General features: G+C 43.6%; 2 protein-coding genes across 11 annotated transcripts in view; one reads left to right on the top strand and one right to left on the bottom strand.

Moving 5' to 3' along the window:
- Window positions 1-5,150, top strand: part of LOC137439063 (uncharacterized) — a 40,077-nt gene extending 34,927 nt beyond the window's left edge. For all 6 annotated transcript variants that reach the window (XM_068134726.2, XM_078767734.1, XM_068134725.2 and 3 more), the window contains one exon: window positions 4,976-5,150. In XM_068134726.2, the coding sequence (XP_067990827.2) occupies window positions 4,976-5,060 (85 nt within the window). In that variant the 3' untranslated portion in view covers window positions 5,061-5,150. The remainder of the gene's footprint in view (window positions 1-4,975) is intronic.
- LOC137439064 (nucleoside diphosphate kinase B) overlaps window positions 5,151-19,859 on the bottom strand; it is a 148,346-nt gene continuing 133,637 nt past the window's right edge. Inside the window, exons 1-5 of one of the 5 annotated variants that reach the window (XM_068134729.2) lie at window positions 19,816-19,846; window positions 12,860-12,978; window positions 10,486-10,587; window positions 5,565-5,677; window positions 5,151-5,457 (exon numbers count right to left, since the gene is read on the bottom strand). In XM_068134729.2, the coding sequence (XP_067990830.1) occupies window positions 5,340-5,457; window positions 5,565-5,677; window positions 10,486-10,587; window positions 12,860-12,978; window positions 19,816-19,831 (468 nt within the window). In that variant the 5' untranslated portion in view covers window positions 19,832-19,846 and the 3' untranslated portion in view covers window positions 5,151-5,339. Of the gene's footprint in view, window positions 5,458-5,564; window positions 5,678-10,485; window positions 10,588-12,859; window positions 12,982-13,646; window positions 13,845-19,815; window positions 19,847-19,859 lie in introns of those variants that run through there. The other 4 variants (XM_068134728.2, XM_078767737.1, XM_068134731.2 and 1 more) reach the window with 4 other exon arrangements.

The raw sequence follows: 19,859 nt of genomic DNA, 5'->3' as shown, positions 1-19,859 counted from the left end.
TATGGTGGGGAGTAGTGGATTTTATGGAGTCCTTCCGGCCTCTTCTTCACATACTCGCCAGCATTGTAATGTCCTGAGTTGGATACTTCTTGGTTTCCACATAACTCAAAGCTCTTCAGGAATTGTTTTATCTGCTTTGACTTGTCCATACATTGGGGGCCTCGGGCCAGTACAGTGCAATTAGAGCTTTAAGCATATCATTTAGATTTATTCTTAATACTAATGAACGTTTTTGAAATCACTGTTGTACACCGCTCCTTTCCTATTCCATCTCCAGACGCTGCATGACGTCATTGCCAGGCAAAGAAGGGGGCCTGGCGATGACGCACGCTGAAAGGGAGTACTCGGTTTTCACTCGGGTTTCTTACTTGTTTTCTTGTTTGTCCTGGCGATATTTGACCAACCCAAGAACCACCATCCTTTGAGCGAGGAATCTGAAATTTAGGCACAATAGTGAGCAAGTGCTTTGGTAAAAGTGGTATTTGACTAATTACTTGATTATTGTCGATCAATCAAGTATAGTGTATGCGGTTATGTAGCAATTCATACAATGGTAAATTTTTCATATAGAATCTGGAAACGTGTGTTAATTCACTACCTTAGAACACATTGCACTGAAAATAAGCTGTTTCCAATTTTTCCAAGCAGCGCTTATGACAAAAATCCAAGATGGCCGCCACCGAGTGACGAAAATGGAATAGTCATATCTTCGGTAATATTTATCAGAGACCTGCACAATATATCGTTTTGTATGTTTTAAGGTACAACAAATCCATTGAAATAATGTATGATGTGAAAAAGTGAAAAGAAAAAGATATTTGTCATATTGTACAAAATATAGGTGCCATAAATGACAATTTTGTCAGCATTTATAATTTTTTCCAAACTTCAATACATAATGACAATTACATATTTTCAGGCACAGTGTATGCAGTGGAAGACACTATAATAGAGAACTAACATCTTGACAAACGATGTATCCACATTGATACGGTCACTCGTGTGCCTGATCCTACATATGTAGACCGGCAATATACGTATATGTTGTCTTTCACATGAAAGTTGTTGATTATAAATATGCGTTTCTTCTCTACTTGCAGATAAATCATGGCACAGACTGAAGAACCTGATGAGAAAAAGGCACGCACAGAAATAAACTATACACTATGCATAAAGTGTCAACTGATGAGGACTGACGACAGGCCTGACGAACCAATACTTGTGTGGCTGGACATGGACTTGTACAAAAGAGTGCGCAAACTCTGTTTCTTGGACCATCAGTTCCACGACAAAATCATCGCGTGCCCCGGTCCTTTCCACATAGTTCTATGTTCCTTGAGGTGTCTCGGAGCAACAGTTGAAAGCAGTGGCCTGGATGAGGCATGGATCGAAGCCGGATTGTACAGTAGTGTAACAGTGATTCAAATACAAAATGGCAAACACCACAACCGAGCACTGGATGCACATCAGATCTCTCTGCAAGCTCTATTTGACTTGTGGATCAATGCATTCTTTGACGAAAACCCTACGCTGCAACAAAAATTGATGCCTGCAATGAAAGCTGTGAGAGAAGCATGTTGTAGTGGGCTTGACGTCGCCGAGACACATCGCCAACTGGTCACTTTGGTTAACAACCTGGAACTGTGAAAGCTGTTGGAAGAGTTTGATCAGAAGAATGACAAGTATCCCATGTACAAATGGGCCCACATTTACATGAATCAAGTGAGCAACCTGCTCCAGTTCATGAGGCACACGGGATCGTAACTGGCTCTTGCATCTCACTTCTCTAGAAAAGATGTCTACTTTTTTTTTTTTTTTTTTTTCCCCCACATTTAACAGGCATGACTATGCCCAAAACATTCCAGATCACATAGCGCACATGTACCAACTTGAAACCAGCCATCCACGTATATGGAATGACCTGCAAAGTGGAGACTTTGTCATCAACACCAATCCCATTGCGTTCACATCCATCGGCCCTGATCAAGCTCAGGAGCATCTGAACAAAGTACATAAAGGTGATGGTGCCATTTCTGGTATAACAACTGATCCTCAAGGTTTGCTGAAGTACTGCCTGAGTTCGCCAGAACTCGCAAGGCTTGCTGGAGAGACGGAACGCATGCTGGGCATGTCGGAAACCAGAGCAAAGAAGCACCATCAGCATTCTTCAGCTAAAACCAAACGACAAGAACAAGCAGTAAGGTAACTGAAGAGTGTATTGTCAACATCAAACCCATTCACCACAGCAAAGAATGAAGATGGTTCCGAGTTGAAGCTGGTCAATCGCGTGACGAAGAGGATAATGCCTGCATCAGTACAGCACGACGTTCTGGACGTGGAGACGCGTGGGAACAAGGCATTTGCCACACACGTAGAAGAAAGAGTCAATGGTGAGAAAAACATGTGGGACAATGTCAAAACTGAAGTATCTGACTTGGAATGATGGATGCAAAGCTGTTAATCTCAAGACATCATCAGAGGTGGTCAGCTTGAAAGCGACGAACTCCCTGTTTGTTCGCTTGCTCCTTATCGCAAAATCTTCACGAGAACTCGATCTGGAAGATATCGTAGGAAAGCATGAATTTGCTAGTTTCAACGCTACACTAATGAAGCCAGATGGTTCTCTACTGCCAACTACCAACAAGTCTAGCCTCATTCACGAACTTGAGAGCATGGTTCCAGAGTCAGCAATGTCTGCCCCGTCTCAAACATCCACTGGAGAGTTCACCACCCAAAACATTGCCCGACCAGCATCATAATAGATGGCATGGCTCTCTTGCAGGAGACGGTTGTCTACAAAGGCCAAATTAAAACCTGTAAAGATCTGCTGGACTGCTTTGTTCGAAGTGTTGACAGTAAATCGGTCGGTTACGTGGACACATACCTAGTATTTGACAACTACAGCATCAACAATTCGCTGAAGGAGAGGAAAGGACATCTTCGTACGGCAGGGAGAACGCAGGACAAGGGGTATAAAGTAGACAATACCACACGCATAAAAGACTTCAAGTCCTTTTTGAGCACTAAGGAAACCAAAGCCAATGTTGTGTTGTATCTTGCACAAAATGCTGTTCGATTGTGCAAAGTGCCAATCACCACGCACACCCAGAAAGACGTCCTTTCTTCCCAGCCAAATATGGTGAGCATTCCGAGTACACAAGAGGAAGCCGATACACTGTTAATCTTGTATGCAGTGGCAGCGAGTCGTCTGGGCAATACTGTGCACATATATTCTTGTGATACCGATGTGTTAGTGCTTGCTCTACGAAGAGTACCTGATCTGAAGCCGGATAGCGTTATCATCATGGGAACCGGAGATCGACGACGGAAAATCAAACTCAAGCTCATCTATGTTGCTTTGGGCGCAGACAGAGCAGCGGCTTTACCGGGATTGCATGCACTGACTGGTAGTGATACCACTGGCCACATCCAAGGAAAGGGAAAGTCATCGTGCTTCAAAATCTTCATGGATGCAGACGAAGATGTTATCAGCGCTCTTGCTGGGCTTGGCGTTGGAGTGTACCCAAGCCCAGAGGTGTTGTCTGGATGTTAGAAGTTTGTGTGTCAGCTGTTCAACTCTGGGTTTGCATCTGCCAAGGCACTGAGGTGGCACATGTTCAAGCAGCTGAAGGGTAACCAAGGTGTGGAGAAGCTACTTCCGACTCAAGGATGTATCACTGAGCATATATTGCATGCACAGCTACAGGCTAACATATGGTTGCAAGACTTGGTAGCTGTACCGATCCTACTGGATCCAGTTACTATGGGATGGCGACAACTGGAAGCCGGCCACTATATCCCAGTAGTCTCAAAAGTTGCCGCGGCGCCAGAGGCCGTGGTGGAACTTGTGAAGTGTTCCTGTGTCGCCAGTAAGTGCAGTGGACGGTGTTCTTGTAAGGCCCATAACCTAGCCTGCACAGAGCTCTGCAAATGTCAAGGAGCCGAGGACACATGCAACAATGTCGCAATTGATGAGATTTCCAGCGATGACGAGGAAACCGACGACTTGGATGACTAATCTCAAAACTGCCCACTGGCACTTTCGTTGTTAGAAAACTGCCCACTTTGTATTTGTTGCGTTTATTTGCCAGCATATTACGTTATGTTACGTCCCTGAGAACGTTCATTTTGTGGATATCTGACTGTTATCGTGTTTTTGTTTTATCCACAAAAGTTAATAATGCTTATTGGAGTTAACTTTAGCTACACTTGTCCAAGCAGATTGTTTTTATTATCTCTGAATGTGCTATAATGGGAAAATTATAGCGATTTCTTTATTTTAACAAATTTATGGCGGCCATATTGGATTATGGTGACTGCATATGCATAAAAAATTGGAAACAGCTGTTTTTGTGTTCACTGTGAAAATAGGAAGTAAACAAGTACAAGTTTCCAGATTCTATATGAAAAATTGACCAAATTACACAATAACATACACTAGTACTTATTTATTTCCTTTCTCATCTGGGCAATATCTCAGGCACGTTTGAGCTAGGAAGCTGATATTCGGACACGACAGTGACCAAGTGATTTGGGTGTAAAGGATATTTTGATTAATTAATTATTTGATTAGTCAATTGATCAGTTATTTAATTTGTTTGTTAATGACCGATTTAATTTTCAAAAAGATACAGCTTCAGATGAAACACTGGTGGTTGAGGTGTGCTATTAGCCAATCGATTAAGAAATTATTTTGATTTATTGAGTTTAGTTGTGCAATTAATCAATCGATTTATTGTATACCTCTCCCTCCCCATACCATCCCTCTGTGCTGCATCGTGGTACTTTGAATGTACCTGTACTTGTTTTGATTTGGTTGTTGAATTAAGTATTCAATGGCACATTTTCAACTGTGATGCAAATATGAACTAGGTAAGGTAAACAGGCTTACGTTTCATGCCCTTGGGGATTGACACATTGGACTACTTTCACATTTGCACCTTTGCACCCCCCCCTACTGTACTCTTCCTTTCAGGTTACAAGATTGTCAACAGCAGCTCAATGATCTTGTCCTGGAGGAAGCTTCTCTACTTCTACAGCAGGAAGAGCTGCCAGAATAATTCAGTGTGTCACTTCATTGTTGCTTGGTGTAATGCAGGTGTTTGTGTATATTATTGAAGATGTTAAAATAAAATCTGTTTCAAACAGCATTTGTATCAATATTTTATCATGTCCATTTCTACAGAGTTGACAGAGTGCATGTAAAGATAAAGAACCATGATTAGAAGGTGGACCAAGTCTCAGGTTAAAAATTGCATATTTGACCAACCCAAGAACCGCCAATTTGTGCAAACCGGACCAATTCACAACTATTCACTAACAGTGAACCAGGTGTCAAATCACTCGTATAGCCAGTCATGGGTGCAAGACTTCCAAGCAACAATCTCGTCCCGTCTGAACCACAGGGCGATCTCGCGCTTCGCACTTTCCACAGAGTCGCTGCCGTGGACGATGTTCCTTGGACACAAATGCCGAGTCGGTTGAGTGAATGGTTTCATTTTGACACAATTCAATTATTATTATTAAAAAAAAAATTTAAACGCCGATTCATGATCACCACTGACCTGCCGACGGTGATGCAGAAATCTCCCCGGAGTGTACCAGGAAGGGAATCCTGAGGCTTTGTCTCCCCCAACAGCATCCTCCCCATTGCCACCACACCACTTCCCTCCCATACCTGTAAATAACAAATGTGAACCATCGAGGGTTAACCTCCTTGTTTACAAACTCCTCCCATGTAATTTACATTATAAAGACAATGCAGCACTGGGTGGCAAGTGAAAACGTAAATAAACATATGTCACCCACAGGGTGAACCGTATCTTGCCAAAATGTGAAAATTCCGTTTTTTCGTCATGACGTCATCAAATGACGTCATAGCGTCAAACTGTTTACAGATCTGGGAAGCACTCATCAAGGGCATTCATATGAGGTATTACTCGATATGGTACCTACGATTTCAAAATTTGACCTTGGGGTCAATAATTTTCGACCTCCAGCGCTAACCATGAAGGTCAAGGCCGATCGCCACCAAAAACTAATCAGCTGAGCGCCGGACCATATACTAGATTCCCATGAAGTTTGGAGACGATCCGATCAAAGTTACTCAAAAAATAAGGGTTTCGTTGACCTCCATGATTGACCGCAAAGTGACCTTGACCTTTGACCTTGACCTTCAAAATTTTGTGTGCTGAAGGGTATCTCTATAGGACTCTGATATGCGAAGTTACAGGAGTTTCCAATAATAACTGTGGTCTACAGAGTGATCTAAACGTGAAAAAAAAATGATTAACCACAAACAAAAAAACAAACATACAAACTGACTAATACATCTTGCAAAAACTTCGTTTTGGCAAGATAATAAGGTACACAGCTGGGAAAATGTGACATATCAAAACTTGATGGATGCCTTGCGGTTACCTGAACACGAGGAAACCTTTATTTGTCCAAATGGAGATCATATTAAATGAATTGCTTTAGTGTTTAAAAAAAAAATTAAATCCCAAGGCCAGGGGTTTTATTTATTTATTTATTTTGTTAAATTAAATCAATCCAATGTCTTGTATTATCAGTTTGGGATAAACCAAATTGCTAAAAGGATATACCATTGTCATCAAAAGGGATATTCCAACTAGCAACTTCCTCAGTCATCTGGGAAACTTCAAAATGAGCATGTTTATAATTATGTTAAACGATCTGGATCTCTCCATTTCCACCAATGGGGATGTGTGTTCAGGTGTAGATCAATGTTAAATTATCTTTGTCATGGCGTTTTCCAAGGCTACTTCTAATAATAAAACTAACGATAATAGCATATTAATACTAATGTTATTACAAAACAATATTAACTCATAATATCCCACCTCAAAGTATTTTATCCTGCTGTGTTAACGTGTATAAATAGCTTATGCTGTTTTTGTGGGAGCAACAGCCTCGACAGGAAGTAAAAATATAAACCGCAAACACGTTTGATAACCTTTTCAAATTGTCGATAATGATGTTTAACAAAGAACTGAAATAAATTTGGAGGAATCTGGACATTAGTTTATGCTTGTGCCGACGATCGCACCTGATCGTAGATCTACTGCAGTCTATAACCACCGTTGAGGCCATTTTTCCCCACAAAGCGGGGGTTGGCCTTTTTGGGGACCTTGGCCTTGTTGTTTTTTTTGGGTTTTTTTGGTCCCCTTTTTGAAGCAATGTTTTACGGCCGGATGCCCTTCCTGCCGCCAACCCTGTTTGTCGCCTTTTACGACAAACAGGGAATTACCAGTGAACTGGTCCTCAATTTGCCGACCTCGGAAGGATGACAGGCTGTCAACCCCCCTGGCGTTAATTCAGCGATCGACCGGGATTCGAACCCAGGATCCTTGGATCCTAAGCTGGCATCCTAGCCGCTAGCCCAACACCAGCTCATCTACTGCAGTCTATATATATAAAAAAAGAACCACATTTAGAGGCCATTTTTCCCCGCAAAGTGGGGGTTGGCCTTTTTCGGGGACCGTGGTTGTTGTTGTTTTTTGGTCCCCTTTTTGAAGCAATGTTTTACGGCCGGATGCCCTTCCTGCCGCCAACCCTTTTTGTCACCTTTTACGACAAGCAGGGAATTACCAGTGAACTGGTACTCAATTAGCCGACCTCGGAAGGATGACAGGCTGAGTCAACCCCCCTGGCGTTAATTCAGCGATCGACCGGGATTCGAACCCAGGATCCTGGGATCCTAAGCTGGCACCCTAGCTGCTAGCCCAACACCAGTCTATATACCCCACAAATGTTAATAGCACGACCCTTCCTGCTGTTTCTGTGCAGTTCTTCCAAGGAGTTTTCGTGGCGTTTTTCCAAAGCTGCTTCTCATTACAAAATTAACAAGAAAAAGAGCAATCAGATTGCAAACCCTCACCAGGATGTATTTTCAGTGGTTTAAGGCTTTTGTGTGAAAACAAATATGGCGGCCGAACCACGTGATTGATGGCATCATTATTTTTTCCCTCCACCAATTTATGCCGACATGACGTTCAAGAAATTTCATCTTGATAGGATGAAGTTTTGTACTTGTCGAATTATGATGTCATAATGGAGGCACCAATGACAGCATCATTAACATATTTTATTCCCCATTGAAAGTTCTTTACAATAAGCCATGTCTCATTTTTTTCTATTCAGCACTTTCCAAGATATAGAAGTGCAAAGTTTTTCGATTTTTCAAAGATGGCGGCCGAACCACGACCTATGACGCCATGATTGTCATTAAAAAATTATACAGGTGGAGTTGCACCTTTGAAAATTACCTGTCAATCGGACCAACGGTTGCAGAGAAAATCATATTTATTCTGTGCGGACAAACAGACTCAAATGCAATACCCTCTCCTCAGGCAGGGGTAACAAGAAAGAGCAATCAGATTGTAGACCCACGCCAGGATGGGTTTTTGGTGTTTTTTTAAGGCTTTTGTGTTAAAACAAATATGGCGGCCGAACCACGTGACAGATGTCATTCTTTTTTTTTCTCCAGCAATTTATCCCTAAAAAAAAGAAGAAAAAAAACCACCTTTAGAGGCCATGTTTTCCCCGCAAAGTGGGGGTTGGCCTTTTTCGGGAACCGTGGTTGTTGTTTTTTTTGGTCCCCTTTTTGAAGCAATGTTTTACGGCCGGATGCCTTTCCTGACGCCAACCCTTTTTGCCACCTTTAACGACAAACAGGGAATTATCAGTGAATTAGTACTCAATTTGCCGACCTCGGAAGGATGACAGGCTGAGTCAACCCCCCTGGCGTTAATTCAGCGATCGACCGGGATTCGAACCCAGGATCCTAAGCCAGCACCCTAGCCGCTAAGCCAACACCAGGGTAAGTATCCCTAAATGACGCTCAATAAATTTAATCTTGATCGGATGAAGTTTTGTACTTGTTGAATTATGACAACATATTTTATTCCCCATGTAGTGTTCTTTACAATGAGCCACATCTCAATTTTTTTTTCTTTGCAGCACCTTCGGAGATAGACATGTAAAGTTTTGCAGTTTCTCCAAGATGATGCCTGCACCACGTGCCCTATGACGTCATAATTATCAGTAAAAAAAAAAAAATCTGCAGGTTGAGGTGCACCTATGGTGCAAATGGTCTGTCAATCGGACCAACGGTTGCAGGGAAAATCAGATTTATTCTGTGTGGACAAACAGAAAAACAAAACATGTGGACTCAAATGCAAAACATATGGACTCCACAGGTGAGGGTAACAAACAACACTTATGATAACAGCATATTATTAATGATATGACAGAACAATATTCCCCACTCAAGCGATTTTGTGAACTGCGAAAATGCACCCCCCGCCTCCCCAGCCCAGATATCCTCACTTAAGTAAATTTTACTATCGGGAATTTTGAACGGTGTGGCATGGTCTGATCCTTTAAATGACCTGATCTAACATGTTATGCATTGTAATATAATCGACCTAACCACATAACAACCACACGACCAACAGCAGATCGTATGGTTATCTGCCATGATAGAGAGAGGATTGTCATCGCCAAGATTAAGTGGTAAAACCAGCCATCGCTCGAAACTTGGACCATCTCCACCCAGCTACCAGAATCTGTACACGGCGGTGAATCACAGACCTGTGTTGACCTGCCAGTGCCAAATCTCACCTTACCACCACCCCCACCCCGCCCTCCCCATTCCACTGAGGCAGGACATAGACAGCATGGACATAACACAGCATGACAAATGGCATCCCGGGAAAGTATGAAACGGGACGATCCTGTAAAATGCAAGACAGTCGGCCTGCGATGGTTGGACAAAGCATTTGTTGGCGGTGTCCGTGCCGTGTTGAGCCGTGTTTTTTCTGGAGTAATACAACCGATTCATCAGCTAATCCAAAATCCCTGATAAACCGTCAATTTAACGGAAAAGCGAAACCTACCAACCTGTAGAGAACATGTGACCGGCGTTTGCATCTTCACTAACACCTCCATTGTGGCTATGTTCATCTGAATCACTCACATATGGCTCCATATTTCCACTGAAAGTGTTTCCATCACTAATTTTATCTCCAATAGTTTCTGCAAAATCCCACTGATCAATGTCAACATACTGAGAACCTTCAGAGTTGCTCATGACGATTGGTTCAGCATCGGAATTTGAGCTCGGCCTGCATCGTTTTTCTATATAAACCCCCATTTGGGTCAAGGTGGCTGGGCATTTGATGGCGACGTCACAGGCAAAAATCGACACGTTAGGGCTTATCTCAGCACTGATTGGCAAAAATAATTTCCCTTCAAATTATACTGTGATTAATGATTTTCAGGAAAACAAAAAGAGTTTGGATTCCCTTTTAAGGCTTTGCAATTTAGCACGACAACCAATTGGATTGTTCCACTAACCTCAGTGAAGTGGCCCCCCGTCATGTTATGAACCACAGCATGCTGTTGGTGGGAGAAATGTTATTCGTAACAATACGTCACTGTCAAAATTAATAACTATATTACCATGGCAACCACTGGTCCAGAAGCCATGTAGGTACAAAGGCCTGAATAGAATGGCTTCTCCTTAAGATCCTTGTAATGTTCCTCCAAATGTGCAGTTGATGCCTGAAATGACAGCAGGTGCAAGTTAAAGCTCCAAATAGAAAAAGGTGGGTTTTGAGACCAAAAGTAGAGACAAAGTCGGTTTAGGTTGGAATTCCAGTAAAAGACCAAGTGTTACCATTGAGCAGCACAATCCAGTATGGAATTGATTAAAAACAAAGATGATTTTCCCCTTTCTGCCCCCACAATCCCGAATCATGCGATTATGCGATTATCTAATAGTACGGAAATAGACATACATCTCGTGTTTTTTTTTTTGTATACAGAATCGAGGCTCGTGAAAGAGCTAGCATTTATTTCACAAACAAATCAAACAGACAAACAAAATATATAAAAAGAGGGAGCGGAAGACAAGATGGGGAGAGAAGGGGAAGCACACAAACACAACATTTGAGAGCAGGGAGATGTGTGGGAGGGAGAGGGCTTGGGGGGAGGAGGTGTGGGAAGGTGGGGGGGGGGGGGGGTGGGAGATGTATAAAACACAAGGACACCAAGGACTTCCAGGACAGAAGTTGGTATTTCAAAAAAGTGGATTTGGGGTGAAATTAGCAGGGGTAGAAAAGATCAAGGTTTTGGATGGGGGAAGATAAGAGATGGTGGTGAACAGCTGTTTTAAAGACCTGGAGGGTGGAGTGGGATTGAAGAGAGTGAGGGAGTTTGTTCCAGAGGCGGGAGAAAAGAGGAATGAAGGAGTGAAGGTGAGCAGAGAGTCTTGCTTTTGGCAGTTTAACCATAAGAGGGTTGCAGGCAGATCTTGTGCGACCTGTAGGAATATTTGGGGGACAGAGCCCAGAGAGAGCTGGGGGGGCAAGGCCAGAGAGGAATCGGTAGAAGACGGAAAGACCACCAACCTGTCTGCGGTGAGTGAGTGAAAGGCCCTCGGAGTTAGCTTCATCGCGGGAGATGCCAATGATTCTGAACGCTTTGGTTTCAACAGCGTGAAGACGAGCTAGGTGTGAGGCAGGAGCACCAGCCCAGAGGGGAGAGCAGTATTCCATTGAGCTGCGGATGATAGCCTTGTATGTGGTGAGGAGCTCAGGTGTGCCAAGGAAGGACTTCGCACGACGGAGAATGCCCAGTCGGCGACTGGCTTTGGAGGCCAGCTTGGAAATGTGGTTTTCCCAGGAAAGATCATGGCAGATAGTGAGACCCAAAAGCTTGAGTGACAGAACTTCTTGGAGAGGATTATTCAGAAAGTAGATGGGAGGGTTGTCCAGTCGGTCTTTTCAGAGAGACATCGTAAGAGTGTGAGATTTGTCAGGATTGAAAGACATGTTCCACTTGTTTGCCCAGTTTGTGATTTTGTCCAGGTCTGCAGAGAGTGAGGAGGCTGCAGACTGCCGATCTGAGGGATGAGGAATGGAGCGACAGAGAGTAGAGTCGTCAGCAAAGAGATAGAGAGGATTTTCAAGAGAGTCAGAGAGATCATTGATGAAGACCAGAAAAAGCACAGGGCCCAGAACACTGCCTTGGGGAACTCCAGCCTGAACAGGAAGAGGAGATGAGAGAATGCAAACTACATAATTAACTACATAATCTACATAAACTGCAAACTACATAAAACTACATAATCGTCAGGATGCAAACTCCATAATTCAGACATATAGTAACACAGCTTCACAGAGAGATGGACGGATGGCTTCACCGACCATGTTTTTCAGTTTTATATACTGTACTGTACATAGATTTTTGAAAACAAAATAAATGATATTGTTGCGTCGCTTGTGTGGGGGAAATACACCGCCCAGCTCTGCTGAGGCAGAAATGGAACACAATGCAGAATATTGCCATGGCAACAGTAGCATCACTGCATTCACGATGCACAAAGCTGGAAATGAACTCGGTAATGATGAATTATCGCTTTTCCCGGCATGTTGTTTGCATTGTACACAATGCCTTGTGTTTTAGTAGAGTATGTTGTTTTAACAATTGATTTTTGAAAATGTCAAAAGAAATGGCAACGTTTTTGCTTCACTTTTGTGGGGAAATGCTGAGGCGGAAATGGAACAGAGAATGTTGCCATGGCAACAGTAACAAATGGGGTTTTGGGGACATCCCCCAAAAATTTTGCCCTGTGCAAACCTCTCTACCTGGATGATTCATTTGGGAGCATTCTGAATGGGGTGCAACCAGCAGTTTAGGAGTTACGTGACAGACGGACATTTAATACATGGCAGGGATTTGATGGACAGTTTCTCCCTTTGTACATATCCTGCAATAAGATGTATAAGGAGAGGCGTACACCAAATATACCGAGCATCCACCCCTCACTCACCTGCACCATCTTCATTGCCACCAGCTTGAAGCCTTTCTGCTCAAAGCGTCGCACCGTCTCCCCCACGAGACCTCTTTGCACACCGTCCGGCTTCACGGCAATGAAAGTCTGTTCCATGGCTACTACGGAGAAAAAAGTGGTTAAATTAAACATCGCGGTTAGAAACCACTTGCAGAGTACACTGGGAGATCATTTTTGGGGCTTTGATGGTACAGGGAATAAATCAACCAATGGTAATTGATAATCACATTTTCACCAACAACACCGGATCTTAGGGTTCGTGCTTTGCATTAAAGATCCCAATACCCATTCTCTGGACTTTTCCAATATGGTACAGAAAAAATAAATAAATAAATTCAAAACAACGCCCGGGTCCACTTAGCAACCAAGGACGAACACCGAAACAAATCAGAAGGACTACCACCGTGAGTGAACAAACACAACCATAAGGAAAAGCCCAAAAACATGTGAGGAAGAAATCACCTGTACTGGACCAAAACACAAAAATGGGAAAGGGCATGGACTTCTCACAATTTCCTGCTTTAACAGCTTCATCAGCGTCGAACAGTTATTAACTGAAAAGGTGAAAGAAATCCTTTCAAGAAAAGCCTTTCCTGGTAAAGGTAAAACAAGAGCAGGAATGGCTCAAAGATTGAGAAACAGAAGGGAATGATCGAGTCCAAAGTGAAATGTCTTTTTAAGTCTGCACAAACTAAAGGTAACCTTTAACATTAAAGCATCATTAGAACAGCTCCATTTCTAGGATGACAGCTTAGCCCCCACTCGCCATGTTGAAAGCTGATATTCAAACGCGAGGCTCGCCTTGCCACCCAACTTGGCCCGAGAGTACCAATGACCCGAAGCAAGCAAAACATCGGGGGAGAGCGAAGGGAAATGACGACCTGTGCGAGGCCGCGAGATAATGGCTGTTGCGCGCCTGGTTATTTGTAGTTTGGAATTTGGAACCCGGTAACCAGACAACACAAACACGAAGTGCTGACTTTTGAATCCCCAGTTTATATTTGATCGCTCCTCCCAAATATCACTCCACCAACAGAACAATATTGCCAACAGTATATCCTGTCAATTGAGATAGCTTTGCACAAAAAATAAAGGTTGACCTCACAATGGTTCCACCGAGTCCCATACTCAGACATGCCCTCAAGGTGCCCTGGAACCCATAAGCACTCAAGGAGCCCTGGAACCCATAAACACTCAAGGAGCCCTGCAATCCAGAAGCACGCAAGGAGCCCTGGAACTCATAAACACTCAAGGAGCCCTGGAACCCATAAACACTCAAGGAGCCCTGGAACCCATAAACACTCAAGGAGCCCTGGAACCCATAAACACTCAAGGAGCCCTGGAAACCATAAACACTCAAGGAGCCCTGGAAACCATAAGCACTCACATGCCGTCAAGGAGACCTGCAATCCATAACCACTCAAAACCTGGGATCCATAAGCACTCACATGCCATCAAGGAGACCTGGAATCCATAAGCACTCGAGACCTGGAATCCATAAGTACTCGAGACCTGGGATCCATAAGCACTCGAGACCTGGGATCCATAAGCACTCGAGACCTGGGATCCATAAGCACTCAAGGAGACCTGGGATCCATAAGCACTCAAGGAGACCTGGGATCCAAAAGCACCCAAGGAGCCCTGGGATCCATAAGCACTCAAGGAGACCTGGGATCCATAAGCACTCAAGGAGACCTGGGATCCATAAGCACTCGAGACCTGGGATCCATAAGTACTCAAGACCTGGGATCCATAATCACTCAAGGAACATTGGAATCCATAAGCACCCAAGGAGCCCTGGAATCCATAAACACTCAAGGAGCCCCGGGATCCATAAGCACTCAAGGAGACCTGGGATCCGAATCCATAAACATTAAAGGAGACCTGGAATCTGAATCCATGAACATTAAAGGAGACCTGGGATGCAAATCCATAAACATTAAAGGAGACCTGGAATTCCACTCCAGGCTTTTCTGCCCACTTAGCCCTCTGTACTTAGGCAGTTAAGACCGAAAAATAGGGCGTATCGTTCATTTTTTTCAGGAAAGCACCAAATTTGGCACAGATGTAGTATGGACCTATACAATTGTTTTCCTGAGGGGCACCCAAAAATTGGCCCTTGCCAAGAAAGTGACCTGGTCCAGGATGCACATGATCTTCCAGTAACCATTTTCATGTAAAATTTCCAAAATCCAAGGTTGTTTTTTTTCAGTATACAAGGTCAAGTCTCGTGGAAAAGGTAGGACACTGAAAAGATCAGGATGCAACTGAACAAAAGCCACAGTAGAGAGGAGGGTGGCAGCAATGGCAGGGTTTAGTGACAAAATAGAGGGAGTTAGCCAAATAATGGGTGTGGGGATAAATGGGGGGCAGGGGAGGATGTATCACTGTATCAGTGTATCAGGCAGAGAAGATGGATAGAGGGAAACTTATGAGGGGGGAAAATGGAAATTTGGAAGGAGGAGGGATTGGGGTGGGGAGGATGTGGGGCTAACGAGGATATAAAAGATCATGGGTTTCGATGGCCGGGACAGGGGGGTGGGGGGGGGGGGTATCTGAGTCTGAGATGGGGGTGAACAGCTGTGTTGAAAACTTGAAGGGAAGGAGAGATTGAAGAGAATGTGCAAGTTGGTTCCATGAGTAGCAGAAAAAAAAAAAGAAGTAACGAATGAGTGGAGAGCAGTTATTCTGGATTTTAGGCGTTTCACCAGAAGGAGGCTTATGGTGGACTGACTGTCTGAGCCCTGCACAAACCTGGTGGGGAGGGGTTGATGGGTGGATTCGTGAGAGTGTGAGATTTCTCCAGATAGAACTTGACATTCCAAGTGTTTGCCCAGCTTGTGATTTCGTCAAGCGTGGAAGAGGCTGCAGCCCACCTGTTTGAAGGATGAGTGACGTCACAAATGGAGCCGTCAGCAAATAGATCGATAGAGGATTTTCCAGGGAGTCCCACATGTTGGCTACAAGAGTAGACGAAGGCAGTAAGCCATGTGTGGAGTTGGCCTTGGATGCAATAGGCAGAGTTTGGATAGCTAGGTATCAAAGCCAGACCCTATCAAAGCACGAGATATGTCCAGGGAGACGTCCCTGATCTTATGTCTGACATTGAGGGCTTTCATCCATAGTTTGGTGAGTAGATGGATTTCAAAGCAGCATGTCAAAGGTGGAGTGACCTGGTCCAAAACCAAATTGCTGATCTGAGGTGAGGTTGTTGGAGAATTGAGGCATTCGGCCTTTTCCAGAGCGGAGTCGGCCGTGATGCCATTTGAAGCAAGGGAAGTGATGCAAGGAGAGTATACAAATTTAACAAGACACAACCAGGTTTCAGAGGAGGGAGACAAGTTTGAATGTTCATTCTTGAGGTTGGACAGATGTTGTTTTACGGCTTTCATGAGAGTGGACACAGTTGTTGCGGCCTTTGTGGAATGAGCTGAGGCTGCCTTCGGTCAAGTTTGCTTTCCAGGAAGAGAAGGCAAGTTGTTTCAGAGCAACAGCATCAGTACAGGATTTCATTATACCATGGGTGGCAAGGAAGGGTAGGATAACTGCAAGAGTTGCTACGCACCTCGACTCCTTTGTTCCTTTCTACCGTTAATGGAACCGCTAGCCGACATCCTGCGGAGGTTCAATCACACTCTTCTTGAAAAGATCTTCAGGAGATGGTGCAGCACCATCTTAAGTAATCCCTCATCCAAACTTGGTAATCCCTCATCCAAACTTGTCATTTATTTATCAAGGAAACGTAAATTGCAAAACACAGACATTATGCTGATGATGTTTTCATCATATTTTAGCCCTGGTTACATTTCGTGTCCATTTTGAATTTTAAACCAATGATTATGCTTTGTTCGAACAGCAGCGAGTGCCATGTTAACCAATGTCGATGTGGTCTGGCTGATGGTGTTCTTACAATCGGTTTATTAGTTATAACCTCAAATCATTGCTTCCATGTTTGGTTGTCTTTTTTATAACCGTAGCAATCCTCTCTTACTATGTATATATCAAAAAGAAAAAAAATTTGTATACAGAATCGAGACTCATCTAAGAGCTAACACATTGAACATGAAAACATACAATGAAGGGAGCGGGCGACAAGAGAGGTAAGCACACAAGCACAACAACAGAAGAGAACAGTGACTGTGGAAGATCTGTGGAAGGGGGAGGGATGGTAGACTAGACAGATTTATGGAAAAAGGCCATGTGTAAGCTTCTAGGTGCATTTTGGGTAAAAGTTGGGAACCTCACTTTTTAACATAAATAGGGTATGCTGAATTCGATTAACCCGGTTCCCAAGCCAAATCGAGTTTTTTTTAGTTTTGAATAAACTGCTGAATAACTTGGGTATTGGTGAACTCACAGAGACGACAATCAAATCTGCAGAAGCGTTCGTCTGCAGAATATATAATGTGCACAGAACAACCTCTGTTGATTCAGTGCGACATGTTGTTCTCCAAGACTGGTGAACCAGAAGCAATGTCAACGACAAGTGATGCTCTTCATTTCCATTTCATGAGAGTACACTATCAAGCCATGGTATGGAGAAATGCTCATTCTGCCATACCTGACCTTCCTGCACCTGTGCAAATGGGATGGAAACGTGGTGATTCAGGACTAGAGCCTATTCTGACGTCACCGAGTCCAATCCCAGAAAGTTGCCTCGAGATGATTTGTTGTGCATGCCGGAAGCAATGCAAGACCCGACGCTGCAAATGTCGCTATTCAGAGTTGAGGTGCACATCAATGTGTGCCTGTCAGCAACAGAGCGATGATCAGACCCCTTGTATGAATTTGATGTAGTTTGGCAAAACAACATGTGTGACATTCCTGAATGTTTGTGCTTCATGGCCATGTATATTTAATTTTAGAATAAATGGTTGTATGAAACATTGTCTTATTAAAACCATTTCCCATTTTATAGTGTCCAATTTCAATATCAGTTTGAATGTCTCTTTCAATATGTCACCAACCATAATATAGACTGGACGGATTTATGAAAAAAGGCCATGTCTAAGCTTCTAGGTGCATTTTGGGGTAAAAGTTGTAAAGTTAAAGTAAAAGAGCTGCATGTATATACATGATATATAAATGCTTGTTCAAAGAAAGTCCAAAAATGGCAATTTGGCAGCCATTTTGTTTATGCTAATTAGGTCAAAAACTCAAAATTCGGCTTGGAAACCGGGTTAATAGAATTCAGCATACCCTAATTATGTTAAAAAGGAGGTTCCCAACTTTTACCCAAAAATGCACCGAACATTCACATTTCTCAGAAATCCGTCTAGTCTATGGGGGAGGAGGGAGGGGTACACGGTATAAAGCAAATGAACACTACTAGGAATTTCACTTCAAGGAATTTCAGGAAAGAACTTGGGGGTTGAAAGAGGCGGATTTGGAGTGTTTTAACAGGGGTCGAAAATATCAAGGTTTTGGATGGTGGAAGACAAGAGATGGTGGTGAACAGCTGTTTTAAAGACCCGGAGGGAGAAAAGAGGAGTGAAGGAGTGAAGGATTTTACTCTGTGTATATCAATCTTTTACCACGTATATATCAAAATAGAAAGGAACAAAATATATCTGCTTTTGTCTCTCCCTCTTTGTTGCATTGGGTATATGGTCTCTCATGGCCAATTTACTCTCATTGCCTTGTGTACGTGTCCCTCGCTGCCAATTTACTCGACATTTCCTCTCCAGTGCCTTGTGTACATGTCCCTCATTTCCAATTTACTCTCACATCCTCTCTCTCTCTTTCTCTCTGTCTCTCCATTGCCTTGCGTACATGTCCCTCATTTCCAATTTACTCTCACATCCTCCCTCTCTCTTTCTCTCTGTCTCTCTCTCTCTTTCTCTCTGTCTCTCCATTGCCTTGTGTACATAATCCCTCATTTCCAATTTACTCTCTCCATCTCCTCTCTCTGTCTCTCCATTGCCTTGTGTACATAATCCCTCATTTCCAATTTACTCTCTCCATCTCCTCTCTCGATTGCCTTGTGTACATGTCCCTCATTTCCAATTTACTCTCACATCCTCCCTCTCTCTTTCTCTCTGTCTCTCTCTCTCTCTGTCTCTCCATTGCCTTGTGTACATAATCCCTCATTTCCAATTTACTCTCTCCATCTCCTCTCTCTCTCGATTGCCTTGTGTACATGTCCCTCATTTCCAATTTACTCTCTCCATCTCCTCTCTCTCTCCATTGCCTTGTGTACATAATCCCTCATTTCCAATTTACTCTCTCCATCTCCTCTCTCTCTCGATTGCCTTGCGTACATGTCCCTCATTTCCAATTTACTCTCACATCCTGTGTCTCTCTGTCTATCTGTCCATTACGTTGTGTACATATATCCCTCATTACATATACATATCTTCATAATACATCTCTCCCTCTCCTTCTCCTCTCAACCTCTTCCCCTCCTCCCTCCTCTTATCCTCCCCTCTTCTCCTCCTCCCCTCTTCTCCTCCTCCTCCTCCCCTCTTCTTGTCCTCCTCCTCCCCCCTCTTCTTCTCCTCCTCCTCTTCTTCTTCTCCTCCTCCTCCCTCTCCCTCCATTACCTTGTGTACATGTCCCTCATTTCCAATTTACTCTCGACATCTCCTCCCGCTCACGCCATCTTATATTAAAATAAAGTACAATTTGACGCAAATACGTCCATGGATGATCTGCGGATGTCATCCCATTGTTACATCCAATCTCAACAGAAACACAGGAAGAGAACGTCAGATACTTCCAACTCGACTTGTGGTCTCAGAAATCATTTATGAGGACTTGACCTCTGACCTATTAAACTAAAATGTCATCGGTCAGAGTTGTGGTTTGTAGTCGAGTCCTCGCAGGAGCCAAGGCCCGAGTTTCTTACGTCTCGAACCACGTCGGCATCAACATGAGAACGTAGACACGGATAACGACAACGAACGAGGTGCGAATAACCCCGCCACGTGACTCACAGCGCGGTTCCCCCATCGACAAGGTTTAATGGCGTCCACGTGTC

The sequence above is a fragment of the Myxine glutinosa genome, chromosome 13, assembly GCF_964187855.1.
Source record: "Myxine glutinosa chromosome 13, kmMyxGlut1.1, whole genome shotgun sequence".
NCBI classification, from domain to species: Eukaryota; Metazoa; Chordata; class Myxini; order Myxiniformes; family Myxinidae; genus Myxine; species Myxine glutinosa.
Note: the sequence above shows the minus strand (reverse complement) of the source record. Positions and strands in the feature narration are given on the sequence as shown.